Source organism: Magallana gigas, chromosome 2 (genome assembly GCF_963853765.1).
Source record: "Magallana gigas chromosome 2, xbMagGiga1.1, whole genome shotgun sequence".
Classification (NCBI taxonomy): domain Eukaryota; kingdom Metazoa; phylum Mollusca; class Bivalvia; order Ostreida; family Ostreidae; genus Magallana; species Magallana gigas.
The window spans coordinates 13347927-13366407 of NC_088854.1; the positions used below are offsets into that span (position 1 = coordinate 13347927).

General features: G+C 37.6%; 1 protein-coding gene across 3 annotated transcripts in view; it reads left to right on the forward strand.

Moving 5' to 3' along the window:
- LOC105342162 (E3 ubiquitin-protein ligase MYCBP2-like) overlaps positions 1-18481 on the forward strand; it is a 44162-nt gene that overhangs the window by 5628 nt on the left and 20053 nt on the right. For 2 of the 3 annotated variants that reach the window (XM_066075108.1, XM_066075110.1), the window contains exons 10-49: positions 87-157; positions 301-442; positions 692-768; positions 871-1081; positions 1418-1585; positions 1708-1863; positions 2014-2082; positions 2273-2536; positions 2819-2920; positions 3529-3645; positions 3793-3874; positions 4230-4344; positions 4451-4544; positions 4895-5026; positions 5169-5247; positions 5528-5602; positions 5751-5902; positions 6025-6150; positions 6338-6465; positions 6605-6696; positions 6910-7044; positions 7284-7367; positions 7540-7636; positions 7827-8019; positions 8250-8527; positions 8830-9060; positions 9370-9405; positions 11844-12035; positions 13834-14037; positions 14291-14425; positions 14600-14781; positions 15022-15164; positions 15429-15526; positions 15841-16023; positions 16246-16593; positions 16730-16817; positions 17054-17109; positions 17280-17452; positions 17657-17801; positions 17979-18164. In XM_066075108.1, the coding sequence (XP_065931180.1) occupies positions 87-157; positions 301-442; positions 692-768; positions 871-1081; positions 1418-1585; positions 1708-1863; positions 2014-2082; positions 2273-2536; positions 2819-2920; positions 3529-3645; positions 3793-3874; positions 4230-4344; positions 4451-4544; positions 4895-5026; positions 5169-5247; positions 5528-5602; positions 5751-5902; positions 6025-6150; positions 6338-6465; positions 6605-6696; positions 6910-7044; positions 7284-7367; positions 7540-7636; positions 7827-8019; positions 8250-8527; positions 8830-9060; positions 9370-9405; positions 11844-12035; positions 13834-14037; positions 14291-14425; positions 14600-14781; positions 15022-15164; positions 15429-15526; positions 15841-16023; positions 16246-16593; positions 16730-16817; positions 17054-17109; positions 17280-17452; positions 17657-17801; positions 17979-18164 (5639 nt within the window). The remainder of the gene's footprint in view (positions 1-86; positions 158-300; positions 443-691; positions 769-870; positions 1082-1417; positions 1586-1707; positions 1864-2013; positions 2083-2272; positions 2537-2818; positions 2921-3528; positions 3646-3792; positions 3875-4229; positions 4345-4450; positions 4545-4894; positions 5027-5168; positions 5248-5527; positions 5603-5750; positions 5903-6024; positions 6151-6337; positions 6466-6604; positions 6697-6909; positions 7045-7283; positions 7368-7539; positions 7637-7826; positions 8020-8249; positions 8528-8829; positions 9061-9369; positions 9406-11843; positions 12036-13833; positions 14038-14290; positions 14426-14599; positions 14782-15021; positions 15165-15428; positions 15527-15840; positions 16024-16245; positions 16594-16729; positions 16818-17053; positions 17110-17279; positions 17453-17656; positions 17802-17978; positions 18165-18481) is intronic. The other variant, XM_066075109.1, reaches the window with a different exon arrangement.

Here is an 18481-nt window from a genome sequence, read left to right on the forward strand (position 1 = left end):
ACATATAAAGTTTGACTAAAGTTTTCTTAAATTTTTGATCTTATAAGGAGTCGTATGTATGTTTACATATGGATAAATGTTTTCAGGGAAAAACAATGGACCAAGTGCTCTCTTCAGTGATGGAGAATACATTGGCCAGATAGCTGCTGCAAAGGATGTAAGGCTTGCACGGATGATTAAATGTTGGACTGATTTTATCACTAGTATACATATGATAAACATTTTATACTATTTCTTAAACAATGATGTGCATAGTGGAAAATTAATTTAATGTAATGTTGGCCTTGGTCTGTTATATAGGATTCATTTGTGGTGAGAATGTTTGACCCTAACAAGACTCCAATGACTGTTGTGAATGAGATTCCACTAAAGCTAACCAGAAAGTGTCTAGAAGTGCTGGGCCAGTCAGGCTATGATAATGAAATCAACCGACACCCCATTGGTAAGTGGTTCATCAATATTAAACTTAAATTTCTTGGCAAAGTTATTCATCCTTTCAAAATGATAACATGTACATGTAAATTCATGATTCCACAAAGTGGATATCAAATCTCAAGAACAATTAATTTGAATGATGTTTGCAAATTCCTGTGATTTTTTTAACATGTATGCTTTACAGAACTTAAACATGATTGTTAATATCTATTCTTATTATGTATTGAACATCAATGTTTGTACTTGTTGTTTTCAGTAACCTCCTTTGATGAAGAATCGGCCTGTATTACTGCTGGGAAAGAGTTTGCTCTGATCAGAACTGTTGGTGGAAAGGTTTGGATACATCTCCATTGCTGCATTATCCATGTATCCACATATTTCTAATACATGTAATCTATTGAAGTAGGCAAGCTTGACATTCATCTTTATTTATAGGTGATCTACACTGGCAAGTCTCAGTGCCTGGGTATCAAGCAAGGAGGCCCCGCCCAGGGGAAGTGGGCGGAGTTACCCATCACTAAGTCCCCCAAGATTACACAGGTGGTCACTGGACACGAGGGGCTTCATGCTCTGATGGTAGCGGAGGACGGGAGTGTGTTCTTTGTGGGGACGTCTCGGAGGGGAGAAGACGGGGACACCAGTGTCTGTAAGTGAGGGGGACACCATAATCTTGGCAAGATTTGTCAAGACTAAAAATTTTGTACCGACATCTCATCTTGACATCTGACCAATGTCCCACAAAATGATTCAAGAAATCTTGCATCAACTTAGACTGCTTGTTAGGATTAAAATTAGTTGAATTTTTTCCCATGTCTGATTCAAATTTTCACTGTGCAAGGAGAAGATGATTTTCAAAACTGTCCTTTGCATGTGTTTTTCTTGTTCCCTTTTTAAAAATCAGTAGTAAAACAGAAGTCAAATAATGGATTATGTTTATATAAATCAACTGGTATCTGAAATAATACTATTTTCTTTTGTAAAGCAAAAGCCAGGAGACAACCAAAAGCTGTCAAACCCAGAAAGATGATTCGGTTGGAAACAAGGCTTGTAGTGTATGCAGCCTGTAACAATGGAAGTAGTGCCGTAGTGACCAAGGAAGGACAACTCTTTATTTTCGGGAAGGACACCACCTTCTGTGATCAAAGCAGTGGTAAGGCATTAACATAGATAAACATTTTGTTATTTTTCTGTTGAAATTTTCCATGCAGGACTGTTACTTGTAAATGTCTTTCATAAAAATACTGCCATGAATTGTGTTACAATTATTTGCAGGTTTAGTTACAGACTTAAAGAAGCATGAAGTATCCCAGGTTGCCCTGGGCAAGGCCCATGTGGTAGCGCTAAGCAGTAAGGGTCAGGTTTTTACTTTTGGGATCAACAACAAAGGACAGTGTGGGAGGGATTTCCCATCAGCGGCCAGCAAAGAGGGTCAGTGTCTCATCGTATAAAGTCTATAAACCTCTTACTGTTTAATGTTTTCTATAAACTTCACATTACAAACAGAAGTCATTACTCTATCTGTTTCTGCAATGATTTTTCCTTAGTGCAGTATTTTAACAATTCTGTCTTTTGTTTTAGTGATGAACAATGTAACAATGGCTGATGAGGAGGAAGAGACGGAGGCTGATGAGAACATCTGTCCACCAGGTAAAGGAACTTCCTTGGTTATCATTAAAACTTTTTACTAAATGAAGCAATTTTAAATTTTGAAAATAAATTTTAACTTGAAATAAACACTTATTTGCACAAAAAAATTATATCTGTTCATATATACATGTATCTGTTCATATACTTTGAGCTGAAGATGTACATGTATTTTCTTAACTACTATTTCCAGGGAAACACAAGTGGAAGCATGACATGTGTATGCTGTGTTCTGTGTGTGGGAGGTGCACTGGTTACGGCGTAGACTGTGTCAACCAGGGTCAGGCGGACAGGAACCCAGGGACAGCCTGTGGGTGTGGGGCAGGGGACTCGGGGTGCTCGGAGTGTGGGGTGTGTCGGACCTGTGCAGCTGAGGCCCCAGACATGGACGGGGATGATATCGACAGACAAATACTGGAGAAAAGTAAAGAACTACTCAGCATTGATCTCATGCTAGGTACATGCATATGAACTAAGAAGGTTTTAGAGACTTGTTTTATTTTAGTTCAGTGGTGTATGCATGGGTTTTTATTTCTGTGGCCTGAAATTTCATGTACAGTAATTTGCCGAATATAATATGCAGTTGTGTATAATACACACAACTTTCTAACAATGAAAGTAATTTTCTAGAAAAAATGCTTATCATAGTCGGCAAATTACGGTATCTAAATTTTTTGTTTAAATTTTATTCATTGTGTCTGTTCTCAGTAAAGACAGGTTTTATTCTCCTACTCTGTAGGCAAAAATGTTCCTGCTCATTTAGAACAGTTCTTTAAGTCTCTGGATTCCCCACATCTGAGGAAGAAACTGATGCACTTGAAAGGAAACAAAAGCAAGAAAGGTTCGGGCTTTCATCAACTAGAAAATGTTTTGTTTTGAATCAATACTGGTTCTGAAAAAGTACATCCATGCAGGCAAAGTAGAAATAAAGTTAAGGTACCTCACTACACCCAGGCTTATACTTTTTAAGATACCACGTCACAAGATGGCGATTTAAATGTTTTGTTAAACTGTTTATATCGTTCGATTTGGTTGTATATCGTCGTAGCTCAGTGGCTTAAGTATTGGGCTTCTGAACCGCAGATCATGAGTTCGAATCCGCCGGGAGCTTTTGTTAATGTTAACTGAATTAAATTTTTGAAAATGTAATTTTTCATCTAAAATTGCACATTTTTTGCCTATTTGACTTAAATACGTCTTATCCATTATGATATCTCTCATAATCAAGTAATTTTCTGCTGATTTGAGAAAATATCTCAAGGTGTAGTGAGCCACCTTAAGCACAAAGAATTGACAACTTTATCAACTCTCTACATATACATGTATATTTTTATAAGTAAAATTTTGATAGATGTGGTTTGTACTTGTACATTTGATTAAAAATTTTTGAAGTTTTTGTTAGATTCTTAAGTTTAAAGCTTTTTGAAAAAGTGTTTGTGTCATGAACAGATTTAACAGACCAAGAGACAGATTACACCAAGACCAGCAGCCTCCCTCCCACAGAGCTGGATGTGGGCGGGGCTGACAACCCAGCCATCCAGATAGCTTGTGGACAACACCATACCGGTAAGTTGACAACTTAGATCTATATCAAGTATCACTAAATCATGCACATTATTATCAGTAGACTTCTGATATATAATTGATAAAATAATATCATGTCTAAAACAAGAGGAGTAATTGTACATATACCTGGGTGTTTGTGTGTTTCAGTGGTGCTGCTACAGAGTGGGGAGGTGTATACATTCGGCAGTAATCAGTACGGGCAGCTGGGTCAGGGAGATACCGCCGTCAAGTAAGTTCATCAAGTGGAATCTTTCTTAAGATTTCAATAAGTAATGTAATTGAGTGACTTTGTGAATACCACTTACCCATTAAGTTATTCTCTCCAAAATGTACTATTATATGTGAATATTAATTTACGGAATTCAAAAAATTGTTTGAATACAAATGTTTATGCATGTTCATTAATTGTAATGTGAAAAATGAACCCTCGATTGTAAATGATTGCACAGTAATGAGTTAACAGACAGAAGCAAAACTGATAATAAGATGTAACATACATTGGTTCAAACTAAGAAAGGCATTTTCAGAGGTTGTGTTGGTAAAGTGTATTTGACTTTGTCATCTAACGGAATGTGTTGTTTCAGGGGTTGCCCTGTGTTGGTGCCGCTTCCACACCCAGCTGTTCAGGTAGCTGCTGGTAGCCACCATACTGTGGTGCTTCTGAACAATGGACAGGTGTATACATTTGGAAACCACCAGGTAATCTAAACACCAGAATTGAAAGCCCAAAAATCAATGAATAACTTGTATCGGATTTATCATTGCTTTGTGTAGAGAATAACAAGGTTGTATTCATAATTTACAGAAACATGCATTAGGCAGAGCAGGACCAGATGAAGCCGGAGCGATGTCAAAGAAAGCTTTGTGGTATGCTGTACCAGGCCCTGTGCCAAGCATAGGTATGTTATCAAAAGAGAGTGATATAGGGTTTACAGCTATATTTTGATTCAGATCTTTTTACTCCATCTAAAGATTCCTTATTTTGGTGATTACAAAAACATGTACATGTTTATATGATTGGTTTTCAGCTGGTCAGGTATATGTGTACATGTATTTCAGCATTTATATCTGAATTTTTCAGGAGGGAAAGAAAAATATTTATCTGGAGTTCTGTTTGGTTAAATTGTTTTAACCCCCTCTCCCCCCCCCCCCCCCCCACAAAAAAAAACAAAACATAAAATGTTCTAGTTTCAGTAAATGAATGAAAATTTACATGCTCTAGTAATTATATGTATTATATGATGTGTAGGGGCCCGGTATGGAAGAAGAGCCACCTGGATTGGAGCAAATGGGGACCAGACATTCCTGAGAATTGATGAGTCCCTCATCAATGCCCACATCTTGGCAGCCTCCAAAGTGTTTGCCAACCAGAAAAGCATAGGTAATGCAGTTTTTAAATGTTTTAAATTGTAACAAGAATATCAGAACTGTCATTAAGTAATGGTGGAAAGGTTTGACTTCTTTTATTTGGTGCTCTACCTCTTGTTTCCTGTGTGTTTTGCTGAGACTGCGTGATTTTACAGGTCTGATTCCTATTGGAGAGGAGAACACTGCTCTGATGAAATGTCTGATGATCAGCAAGGTGGACGGGAGTTGTCGCAGGTACTGGAGATAATCAGTCTGTAACGAACCTCGATATCAAAGTAAAATTGTAGAAATTAAATTGTAAAAACTGTCAATGGGGAAATATTTATGCTGTTTATTATTCAATATGTGTACCATCTAAATTGATATGATTTAACTGTATTTTCCACACCACTGTGAATGTAACTCCATATACCTCAAGAAACCATGTTATCCATCTTGAATTCTTGATTATGAGAAGAAAAAAAATTATTACCCTATTATGTAACTAATCAGGCATTATCTGTGCATGTTTCAGTCTGGGGGGAGCGGAGCAGGAGGATCTCTCTAAGCATGCTGTTTGTCTGGATCCAGTCTACGATGTGTTATGGAGGTCAGCAATGCTCATTACATGTACTTCTGTACTGTTTAGAAGTTAATTGCCTGCTGGTATACCATATGTATTTGATTGAAGAAGTAAGAAAAACTGAACAAAATTTCAACATGAAAACATTTTCATTCAGTACATAATCTATTTTTAGCTACTTGCCCAGTAACCATGAGGTGTCCTGCTACAACTGCTTGGCCTCAGAGTCTCGGGCTTTGACCTGTGACCTATTTGAACCAGAGTTAGCAGTTCCAGTCAGAACTGGGTGCAGTACAACTAGATCTCACTGTGCCCTTCATATGTTAGGTCAGTCAGAACTATATGTACATGTAAATCTTTTGTTCATTCTAATTTACATCAATCATGATCAGTGTGATAAGAAATGATAGGTGTTCCAAATTTGTCCTTATATTTGGTTTGGTTTGTAGGGTGTTTGGATGTCCTAACCATGGCCCAACAGGCCAACTTGACAGTTGTGGAGGAAACCAAGGAGAAACAGGCCACCTCTAAAGTTTACACCAAAGATGACTTCACCATGGTCAACCGCTTCGAGAGTGAGTACATTTCAGATTGTTGGAAGTCTTGGTAGTGTTGTACATTAAATCAGAACCATTCATGTAAAAAAAAAAGAACAGATTACATAATATAAGTGCAAATGGGAGTGAAGTAGGTCAATTAAGTTTTTTTTAAAAATATGAACACTCTGTCTGACAATTTCTAACTAAATGTGGCTGTTGACAGGTCATGGAGGTGGATGGGGTTACTCAGGACATTCCATAGAAGCCGTTCGCTTCATGTCAGACACCGATATCCTTCTGGGAGGATTTGGGCTTTTCGGTGGAAGGGGAGAATACTATGGCAGGATAAAGGTTTGTAAACCAAGTGCTTTGATGTTTGAGAAAAATACGCTTAACTGTATAATTTTTACTGGTAATCTTAACTTTGAAATAAGAAATGGATGAAGTAATGTGAATTATGAGATGTTGAACAGTGAGCAATGTTTTTCAGTTGTTTGACCTGGGCCCTGATGGTGGGGATAATGAAGGAGATGGAGAGCTGATTGGGGAGACAGATGAAGTGGCATTTGAATGTGGAGCCAGGTACTTGTACATTTTGTAGTTCTTTGAAAATGTCTTCCAAATGTTTGTTTTATTTGCGGAGTATGCCTAGTATCTTACTTGGTTCACTCAATTAAAAAGAAATGATTTTGTGAAGTGAAGTTAATTTCAACAAATAAAAAAAAGTGAAGAAAAAAATCCTTATTTTGCAAAAAGAAGCAAAATTCATCATACATCTCATTGGTTTTGTTCTAGGGAGAAGTATGCTATGCTGTTTGATGAGCCTATCCCCATCCATGCTAACTCCTGGTATGTGGCCTGGGCCAGAATTTCTGGTCCCAGCTCGGACTGTGGGTCTACGGGACAGTCCGTGGTCACCACAGATGATCAGTAAGTACAGGTGGGGATGTGGGGCCCAAGGAAGGGTGTCTAATACTGGTAGTCAAAGCATAGTTTTGAGATGACAGGGATGGGGTATATTGTATCAGTATTTAACTAAATTACTTCAACAAATGGGCATTTAAAAATTGTATCTTAATTTTGATATCATCCAATGATACAATGTTTTCTCAAGATTATAGCACTTCCCATGTACTTTAAGGCACACCCCTTATATTTTTGTATTTCAGAGTAATCTTCAAGTTTAAAAGTTCCAAGAAATCAAACAATGGAACTGATGTCAATGCAGGGCAGATCCCACAGCTTCTCTACAGGTTTGTATAGATTATACCTACAGCAGTCAAAGGAAAATGATAAACATCTCATGTACATATATAGCTGTCCCTCAGTATAAATCCATGACTCTTCATGAAACATAATGATAAAGTTACGCTGCCATTAACTGTAAACATCTGACTAGTACTCATAAGTGTATGGTTGTTGTAGACTTCCCTCTCGAGACAGTCCAGGGACCCCGAGGAAGGTGGACCACTCGGAGGCTGCCCACATCCTGAGCTCTGAGTTCTCATGCTCCGTCTCACCGGTAAGTACATGTCTAAAGTCAAATGAATGGATAGGTAATGATACTTTCAAAACTAATTTTTTGTATGTTTAGTGTAAAATTTCGTGGTCCATTGGAGGATGATATGAAACAAGGGCAAGTCAAATGTAATTTTGAACTCATGTTAAGGTTTTTGTTCATAAATTTTAAACGCTTGATTTGGTCTTTCTAGGACAACTTTGAGGCTTTACAAAAACTATTGGACTGGAGTTGGACTTCCTTTAACACTGCTGTGCTAGAGACAGACGGATTAAAGGGAAATAACCTGGGAGCTGCACTGGCTGACATCCAGAGACTCGTTTATATCACCAGGGCCTGTCTGAGGCTCATCAAAACCTATGTCACTCAGATCTATCCAAATGGAGGTACAGACAGCAGACTTTGTCGCTTTCAAACTTCTAAATCTCTCTTAAATTATATCATAACTGTGCAATAGCAAAGACAGAAGTTAATTTCACAGACTTGATGGTGGAATATCAATATTCCCCACCCCTGACATAGTTTGAACTGAAATGCTCTAGGTGGTATAGTAGCATATGTACATGTTTTTGAATACTGAGATATAATTAATAATTGCTATCAATTATCTTTTTAGCATCTAGTCAAAAAGCTATCACAGAAACCATGAAGTTGGCCGAGTGCATTGGAAACACACAGGACCTGCTGAAGACGATTCTGGCTGATGAGGTCAAGGCTGCTTCCAATGTCAAAATGTTTCTGACAGAACCGGGCAAGCGGGAGGAGTTCCTGCCCCTGAAAGAGGAAATTCTGAAGGAATGTCACCAGACATTTTGTGCTTGTTTCCATGCTTTCTTCCCAACAGGAAACCTCAAGTGGCATTGTTTGTGTGATCTCCTGATACAGTTAGAACCAGTAAGTCTATTTATGTATACCTAATATAAACCAGTCATTCTGATCCCTGATAGAGTGAGTAACTAGCTTGCTCTGGGGAGGGGGATGTAAATTAATGATAAATTTTGAACTGTCAGAGTATCTGTTTTATGCTTAACTATGATTGTTATTTACTGGAAGAAATAACACTGATAACAAACAATCATACATGTTTAGATTATTGTTAATGTGTATAAATATTAATGTTCAAACTTTTAAGTGACAACAATTTGTTTTTAAATTCAGTACTTGTATAAGCATCCCATGATTTTCGTTCTGTACAGGACATGATGAACGTGTCGGGCTACAGTCGTCTTCTAGCTGCAGTGATGGAGGCCATGTGTCACCCGACCATTAAGCTGACCAGCATCATGCCCATCAACTGTCAGCCCGCCACAGAGGAGTTCCTCCGTCGTCAGTCCGACATCATGGACGACAACACCAACAGTGTGGCCAGAATGGGAGAGGTGCATCGCTTCCCGATCCTCGTCAGTCACATGACGTCCCGCGTGGAGGTTAGTGGATCTGATGTTTGTTCCTTTTTTATAACATAGATAATTATGTTTAGATCTGTATCATTTGTTTAATGCTTTGAAAACAAAAGAAAAGTACTTTTTCTTGTACACATGTATTCTTCGTAAATGTATACAGCTATTGAAAGCAATGTATGGTTATTTACTAACTGTTATTTTAACTACACAATTACTAACATTCCATGCAGTAGATAAAGTTTGCTTACCTACAATGTACAATGTAGATAGTTTGACATAACCTGACCTAGATTCTCTTGTGCTTTGACCTGATGTGGTTTTATTCTTGTTCAGAATTCTTCTAGGATATTTCTAGATCTTCACGAATATGTGAGTGAACCCACAATTCACAAGCTACAAAGAAAACTAGCTTTGAATCATCAGCAGGAAATCTAGAATCCATAACTTTATCAACTACTACACATAATGACATATTCTAAAAACCCTATTTACTGGACTCCCTCTTTATCTACAGTCATCTGCTTTTTTGCCCACTTGATTAAAGGAGCTATTGCTTAGAGAAAGGAAGTTGTAGTACTTTGAAATCATCATTAATTTTGGTGACAATATTTTTATTTGTTTGGTACTTTATATTAGCAAATGTACCAATAAATCTGTACTTATTTTACATGCATGGAATAATGTACATATACACATGCCTGTCATTTTGCAATTACCGTAATCCGGTGAATATAATACGCACTTTTTTCCAATCATTTTTTACCGTGAGAAAGGGGTGCGTATTATACATCCCTATAGGCTTTGGACATATTTTTTCCCTAGCTGAAGCACGGGGTATCATACTGCCGTATTACCTATGCTGTTCACAGACAGGACCGCTACCCCGCTATACATCGTAACATTCCTTCATTATCACATATATATTACTATGTAACTCTTAGGAAATCATTGTTATAGTATGTAAATAAAGAAAATGTACAGTTTAAGTCTGTTAATAAATAAACTGTTTCAAAATGGCCTTAATTTGAAAATTAATTTGAACTGCCTATTCTTTATCTCCGTGTACGCCGCCATTACAGCTGTTATTAATAGAATGCGGACTTCGATGGCCACGTGCTATTTGTAGCCGATCTTTGAAAACAGCTTACACATCATTTGGCTCATTTTTAACCATTTTCAAGTAATGCTAATTAATTTATTGCAAATAATTATGAATATAAATGATTCTATAACCTATTCCGTTAATTGAAGCCATTGAAACAGTTGTGGTCCCCCACCGCTAACGCTTGACACCTTGGGTATCTCAGACACCCCCTTAGGCTATGTGTACTATACACAACACAACTATTTGTGCATATATTTTATTATGTTCTAGGCCTCTAATTGATCACTTTGATCAGAGTCATTTAAGAATTTAATTAGGTCCGTTATCTCCATACCTGTACATCATCCGCTTTTCACTTCGCAGGGATTGTAATGACTAAACAATTATATCACGCTTGTTAAAAGTAGTTGATTTTATTTACAGTAGAATATTTAATACTAGGCCTATTTAAAACATTGATTATGAATTAAAGATATTACCGCGATGTATTAGTTACAATAAATCTGTATCTAAGAAAATATTGTGTTTTTCTTATTTCTGGTAGCGTGTTCCCGCGATGCATACAAAGTATAACTGCTTTGTTGATACTCAGGATAACCGTTTGGTCAATTTTTTTGATGCGTATTATAAATCCCAACAAGCTTTTTTTCACCATTTTCAGGCCCAAAGTGGGGGGTGCGTATTGTACACTACTGCGTATTATATTCACCGGATTACGGTAAGCCTTTAGATCAAACTTGTAAATTTAACAATGCATGGAAACCTAGACAATTGGATAGATTTCACAAGTTGCTTCAATCCAGATTTTAATGCATATGTAAATTGCTAATTTATATTTTATTTGTTTCTCAGTTGACAGCTTTTCATTATGAGGTAACAAGTCGGATTGGAGTTCATGCCCTTTGCATGTTTTGTTTTATGTGTATTTTGCTCGGTTTTCCCTTTTAGCATCTGACTCAGAGATTTTTGGAGCTATGAGTACTAATGATGTTTAGGAAGGAAAGCATACAAGTTTAGAGTTGAAGATATGTTTCCAAAAAATCCAGTATAATACCAGGCCAAAGCTTGATTAGCGTACAGTTTTTCCCCTTCATTTGAATAACATAGTAAAGAGCTTCCTTAAGCATGCAAAAACTCTGTGAGATACATTTTCCAATTAGAATCTTAACATTTAAGCAAGTTTGATGTTTGAAAAATTTGTGAGTTATTGTTGTGAGAATTTTTGGGGAAGAGCTATTTTTAATTTCTATAGCTGTATTTAATTAATATTTGCTGATTAGAAAATGATTAAAAACATTTTGATAATGTAATATATTTAGTAATTTTCTTTGGTTGAAAAAATAGAAACTTTTATATAAAAGAAATTTGATTTGTTATTGTGGCTCTCAAATCTGACTTGTTAAGATTTTGAGAGCTGCATAAAAAAATGATTAGGGGGAATGTAAGAGCTGTATTAGAATGAGGTAAAAACAAAATTGATATGCAGTCATTCCTGTCTTGTTTTCTTTTTACCCTGCATTATGTGTGATGTTCAATAAGGGACTAGTTCTTTGAGATTTTTTTAAAATACAAGTACCAATACATGAATATCATTAAAAGGTTGCCCTCACACATAAGCTGAAGATGTCAATTTGAATTTTTTGCTCAAATTATTCATCTTCTTAACTGAAAATAATTTAAGAAAAATTTTCTGATGTGACAGGCTCTAGGACTTTTAACCAATCATGTGACTTTCCGTGAGATCCTGGACAAGTTGCTGTCCATCGTGACTCTTCCTGTCCGCGAGGCCCTAAGTAAGGAAACCTCCACCTACCCTGGCATCCTAGTGGTCAATACTTGTTCCCTGCTGGCCACCATTATCAGTGAACTGTCTGCCACATCCACAGGGCTGGAGGTAAGTTAGACTTGTCAAAGTCTCAGTTATAGGACTGGATGTAAGTCTGACTTGTCAAAGTCTCAGTTAAAGGTCTGGATGTAAGTCTGACTTGTCAAAGTCTCAGTTAAAGATCTGGATGTAAGTCTGACTTGTCAAAGTCTCAGTTAAAGGTCTGGATGTAAGTCAGACTTGTCAAAGTCTCAGTTAAAGGTCTGGATGTAAGTCTGACTTGTCAAAGTCTCAGTTAAAGATCTGGATGTAAGTCTGACTTGTCAAAGTCTCAGTTAAAGATCTGGATGTAAGTCTGACTTGTCAAAGTCTCAGTTAAAGGTCTGGATGTAAGTCTGACTTGTCAAAGTCTCAGTTAAAGATCTGGATGTAAGTCTGACTTGTCAAAGTCTCAGTTAAAGATCTGGATGTAAGTCTGACTTGTCAAAGTCTCAGTTATAGGACTGGATGTAAGTCTGACTTGTCAAAGTCTTAGTTAAAGGTCTGTATGTTAGTCTGACTTGTCAAAGTCTCAGTTAAAGGTCTGGATGTAAGTCTGACTTGTCAAAGTCTCAGTTAAAGGTCTGGATGTTAGTCTGACTTGTCAAAGTCTCAGTTAAAGGTCTGGATGTAAGTCTGACTTGTCACAGCTACTGGTCTGTTTATAGGTCAGACTTGTCAAAGTCTCAGTTATAGGACTGGATGTAAGTCTGACTTGTCACAGCTACTGGTCTGTTTATAGGTCAGACTTGTCAAAGTCTCAGTTATAGGACTGTATGTTAGTCTGACTTGTCAAAGTCTCAGTTATAGGACTGGATGTAAGTCTGACTTGTCAAAGTCTTAGTTAAAGGTCTGTATGTTAGTCTGACTTGTCAAAGTCTCAGTTATAGGACTGGATGTAAGTCTGACTTGTCAAAGTCTTAGTTAAAGGTCTGTATGTTAGTCTGACTTGTCAAAGTCTTAGTTAAAGGTCTGTATGTTAGTCTGACTTGTCACAGCAGCTGGTCTGTTTGTAGGTCAAACTTGTCAAAGTTTCAGTTAAAGGTCTGGATGTAAATCTGACTTGTCAAAGTCTTAGTTAAAGGTCTGTATGTTAGTCTGACTTGTCAAAGTCTTAGTTAAAGGTCTGTATGTTAGTCTAACTTGTCAAAGTCTCAGTTATAGGACTGGATGTAAGTCTGACTTGTCAAAGTCTTAGTTAAAGGTCTGTATGTTAGTCTGACTTGTCAAAGTCTCAGTTATAGGACTGGATGTAAGTCTGACTTGTCAAAGTCTTAGTTAAAGGTCTGTATGTTAGTCTGACTTGTCAAAGTCTTAGTTAAAGGTCTGTATGTTAGTCTGACTTGTCACAGCAGCTGGTCTGTTTGTAGGTCAAACTTGTCAAAGTTTCAGTTAAAGGTCTGGATCTAAGTCTAACTTGTCACAGCCACTGGTCTGGAGGTAAGTCAGACTTGTCAAAGTCTCAGTTAAAGGTATTGAAGTAAGTCTGACTTGTCACAGCCACTGGTCTGTTTGTAGGTCAGAATTGTCTAAGTCACCGGTCAAGAGGCCAGACAAACGTGTTACAGGCTGGCATTATGTTTTCATCAAGCTTATCAATGGATGGTGACACAAGATGGACATGACAATTGTTGGATCAACTGTTGACTAATGTCTTTTTGGAGGATGTTTTTAAAACAAAAATGTATAGCTACCTGTACTATGAGAAAATGTATATTAACTTACACAATCTGTAACATTCAAGTTTAATCATTAAGTCTAGTTGGTCAGCTACACAGATCCATGTTTAAGAAATTCCATAGTTTAATGAGATTTATTTTTGTACCAGATGGACCATGGTACAGCCACACGCCCACTTTTGGTGACCCCTAATCGCTTCACACGAACCAGTCAGCATGCCATGTGGAATAGCGGGAATGGAAGTCCGGATGCCATCACTTTCTCCGTGGATAAGCCAGGAATTCTGGTGGCAGGAGTGTGTGTGTATGGCGGAGATGGACAATATAATTACGAGCTAGAACTCCTGGATGATGTAAGTATTTGTATGTAGGTACATGGTTTGTTGTATATACATGTATATTTTTAACTTATAAGGATATTTTGAGAAAATATATGTGGTTTATAAGAATAGAACCAAGAAATTAAGTAGATATTATACTCCTTCCAGGTATGGTATCAGATTAAAAATTTGAAAATAATGAGTTCAATGATGCAATGTTTACTGCTTGGTCTTTTAAATCTAACAAGGTCTCCACAGTTATTTAACATTTTTGATACACTTTCAGCAAGGAGATGGTATCAACAACCCTTCCCCATCACAGAGATGGAACGTCATAGAGTCTGTGAAGGGAGCCTACGGCCATGATGACTGTGTCAATGACATTGCAGAGATCAAGTTTGAGAGACCCATAGCTATCAAGGTCTCTTTTACAGTTTTACTGAACACCGTTTAAGAATATTTAGTTGTTTTTTTTGTAATTTGTGAATATCGTACAGATTTGTTATAAAATCATTCATTCTCCAGGCTTTGCTTTTCCAGTGGTTTTTTTTCTCCATACTCAAGAGTTGAGGTATTTTGATATTTTATTTTGCAGGAGGGAATGAAGTACACATTGCGCTTGAAGAACCATGGCAGTATGCGGACACTAAATGGAGATGGAGGAATCGCTAAGGTCCGGTGTCCAGATGGCACCAATTTCTCCTTCCAGGCCTGCTCCCTCAGCACTAATGGAACAAATCACATGCGGGGACAGATTCCCCAGATCCTATATTACAGGTAAGGAGACCAATGACCCCCAAAGAAATGAAGCATTGTCAACCAAAACTATTTATAAAAGATTAAGTTTTCCTACTGAAACTGAAAACCGATGCATCCACCAAATTACATCCACACAAATCAGCAGAATACCCACAACCCATGAAAATTGGCCTCCACGAAATTAAATGATTCCACAGTAAATGAAAATATTTGCATGTATATATCATGGACCATAACAAACTTTTTACATTGTTTTAGTGCACCACAAGAAGGCGAGAATTACCATCAGAACAACAAATCTCTAGCCGAGCTGCAAGCTCGCAAAAATGCCATTGACATGGTCAGTGCAATATGTCGAGTGGCCACTGATGTCCTGAGGAGGGCCCAGTATGCTGCTGAGGGTACGCATTCAACTCTTGTACTGTGTTTATCTTTTTAAGCTAGAGTACTGGTTATGCATCTGTGAACACTTGCAGTTTGAGTTACAAAATATGAAATTTTGTTTTTTTTTACACTGCCAACAACCTGTCCATTCTCAACAACACACTTCTTTTTAAAGCATATTGATTAAAACAGGTGTAAATTGTTTTATGTGTAGATTATAATGTACATTTGAAAAATACATGTAGCTACAGGCTTACAACTGTATGACTTGTACACTGTAGGTACGGCAGTAGACGTCTTGGGATCATCAAACATCTTTGCATCTCTGTTGCCACTGATTCTTGCTTACATTGGACCTGTCGCCTCTCAGGATCCTAGGGTGAGCTACCTTTATTAAATACATTGCTGATTTCTTCATCCTTTAAAATATTTTAGTCTGTCTTAATTTTTGTCCAAAGGTTGAAATTTTTTGGTTTTTGTGAATCAGATTTTTGTGATTACAAAATAATCATGGGAGTTCAATGTGCAACAGTTTGTAGATACATGAAATACTTATGGGATCATAGAAACACTTTCAAAGAAAAGGGAAACTGGATTGTTGTAAACAGTTATGTTATCTGTGATTTACTTCAACTTTAGACTACTGTCACAGTAATGTATGTAATGGAGACATGTTATATCCTTCTATTACAGGGAGCGGTACAGATCCTGGGAATTATACAGGAGATTCTCCCAGAGGTGGCCCAGCTGAACACCCTGTCCCCCCGCTATATCCCTGCCCCTGATGTCAGCTCAGAGAACGGCACCACCTCCCAGCACTACGCCATCATCGAGAGTGACCACCCCTACAAACCAGCCTCCGTCTCCAACTACAAAGTGAGTCCAGGATCGACACATACAGATGTGTGATACATTACACTGTTATACATTTAAAAATTATTAAGATATTTAGACGTTCTGTAAAATGTAATAGAAGTTGGACAGATAAATTTTATTAAGAGGTAAATTTCATACTTCATTTTAATGATTGTGTACTGACTGCAGTAACATAAAAAAGGTGTTTGGTGAGGATACTGTACAAGATACATGATTTTGTAGGTAATCTTCCCTGACACTGTGAAGTGGATGGTCCTGGAGTTTGATCCTCAGTGTGGTACGGCCCAGGTTGAGGACACCTTACAGCTGTATATCCCCAATATTGGGGAGTCCGACATCTCCCCCACTGATCCCTCAGAGGAAGGCAGCACCAGCACTCAGAACTACTGGCCAATTTGGAAAAAGTTCCATGGCTCCAGTAACTGGCCAAAGACTGCTATTGTGATTCCTGGAAATGAAGTTGTCTTCTCCTTGGAGACAGCCTCGGACTATGTGAAGGACGAAAAGTCCTGTTTCTATGGATTCAAGTGTGTAGTTGTAGGATATGAATGGAATTTCACACCTGAGGAGGTAAATTCATATAAATCTTCTGACTTTTCCAATGTTATTAATTTAGAACAGTATTTTAAACTATCTTTGAAATATTGGCTGTATTAAAATCTTGCTGTATTTACATTACATACCTCTCTGTTGTTTTTGTTGACAGAGTATTATTCAGCTAGAGAGAGAGTTGTCTTACCTTGGAGGTATGTGTGCGGCCTCCTTAATCAAGAAAGATGTGGCCCTGCCTCCAGGTAAGTTATCTTCTGATGAAAATACCCTAAAGTTCATTGTTTAGTGAAAGCCTTGATCCTTTCCAAGGATTTTTTTTTTCTGTATTGCAATAACAGAGTGAAAACTATTGGGTTTTTTATGTAACATTTTTGAAAGAAATGTGTTTGTTGAAACTTTTTTTACATGGTTCTACATGTATATGATTTCAGTGTTATTTCTTTTGATGTGCTTAGTTAAAATTTTCAACTTATTGTAGTGACAGTTGAAGAAATAGACGAGGACATGGAATACATAGAAGAAGGCTCCCAGCTGGTCAGTACGACTTTGTCAAATTGATAAGGAGTGGGATGAAATGACTTTAAATTTGATTGAATTCAGTAGAACATGAAAATCATTAAAAAAGAAAAACAAGTAGAAAATAATGAGCCCTTTGTGTATGGTATGTTAACATTGATTTTGATGTTTTTATCATTTGATTTCAGATATTTGGAGCCCATTCTGAGCTGCTGGGTAAGGGCTTTGCCCTGTCCCACCCTCCCACCATCATGCAGGCTCTGGAGGGGAACCTTCCATTCTGCTGGCAGTCCAATGAAAGGTCCTTCCTGAAGGACTTTGTGGCCTGTAACCCAGGAACCAGTGGAGGTCGCTTGGCCAGGTAAGGTCCGATGGCATGCACCTGTTATGGAAAAGTTTGAAATCAAATTTTATTCTAAAATAGGTTTGAGGCAAGATCAAGCATTTGTCATTTTTTTTAAATAACATATTATCATTAAAATTTTAAAGCATTTTACACCAAATCATATTTTCATATGTTAAGTGCGTAGAAGTAACTAGATGTCAAACTGTGTGTGCTTTGTAGGTGGTTACAGCCAGACTCGTACCTGGACCCCAGTCAGTGTGAGTTGATGTACAGTAAGGAAGACCTGCGTTGTGGCTGGCCCGCCCTCATCACAGTCCTGACCAAGGACCAGTACGGACAGCTGGTCCACGTCCCCAATCTCAAGGTACATCATAGCGTGCTCATGCTGCAACAGATAAAGAAAACTTGTTACTGAATTAGAGCTACTAACCAGAAGCAAAGATATATGAATGTCTTTCTGAAATACATGCACAAGTTAATGTTAATAAGATCACTTTTTGAAGCCACTCCTTATTGAGATAAGTTTTGATTCTTGATTTAGGTCAATGTGAAAGCTGTACCCATAGATCAGGGTGTTTCGGGAGATGAGCGCAGACTCAGGAGGCTAAGTAGACCTGATGAGGGAGACAAGATCTTTGGGGGGCACCCTCCCCCTCCCCAGGATATTCCTTATGAGGCCACGGTCCGAGAAAAGAAGGACATCTTTCATGCCATCAGCATGATGAAGGTAAAAAAGGAACTCTGATGTATGAATACAGTAAATGTACTGTTTGTACACAGTAAATGTACTATATGTACACAGTATGGGTTTGAGGTGATCAAGGACTGATTTTATGTAATCAGAGTCTTTGATAAAGATTGCATTGATTCACTGAACAACATTGAATGTACAGTCAAACCTTGTTATTTTGAACTCCATGAGACTGAAAAAAAAACTTAGAAATATTGAGTGAATATAATCATAGAATAAGTGGTTGGGACTTCCAGGTCACTACAATTAATATATCCATGGTATTCTGTTATATTTAAGATATTGTTTCAAGA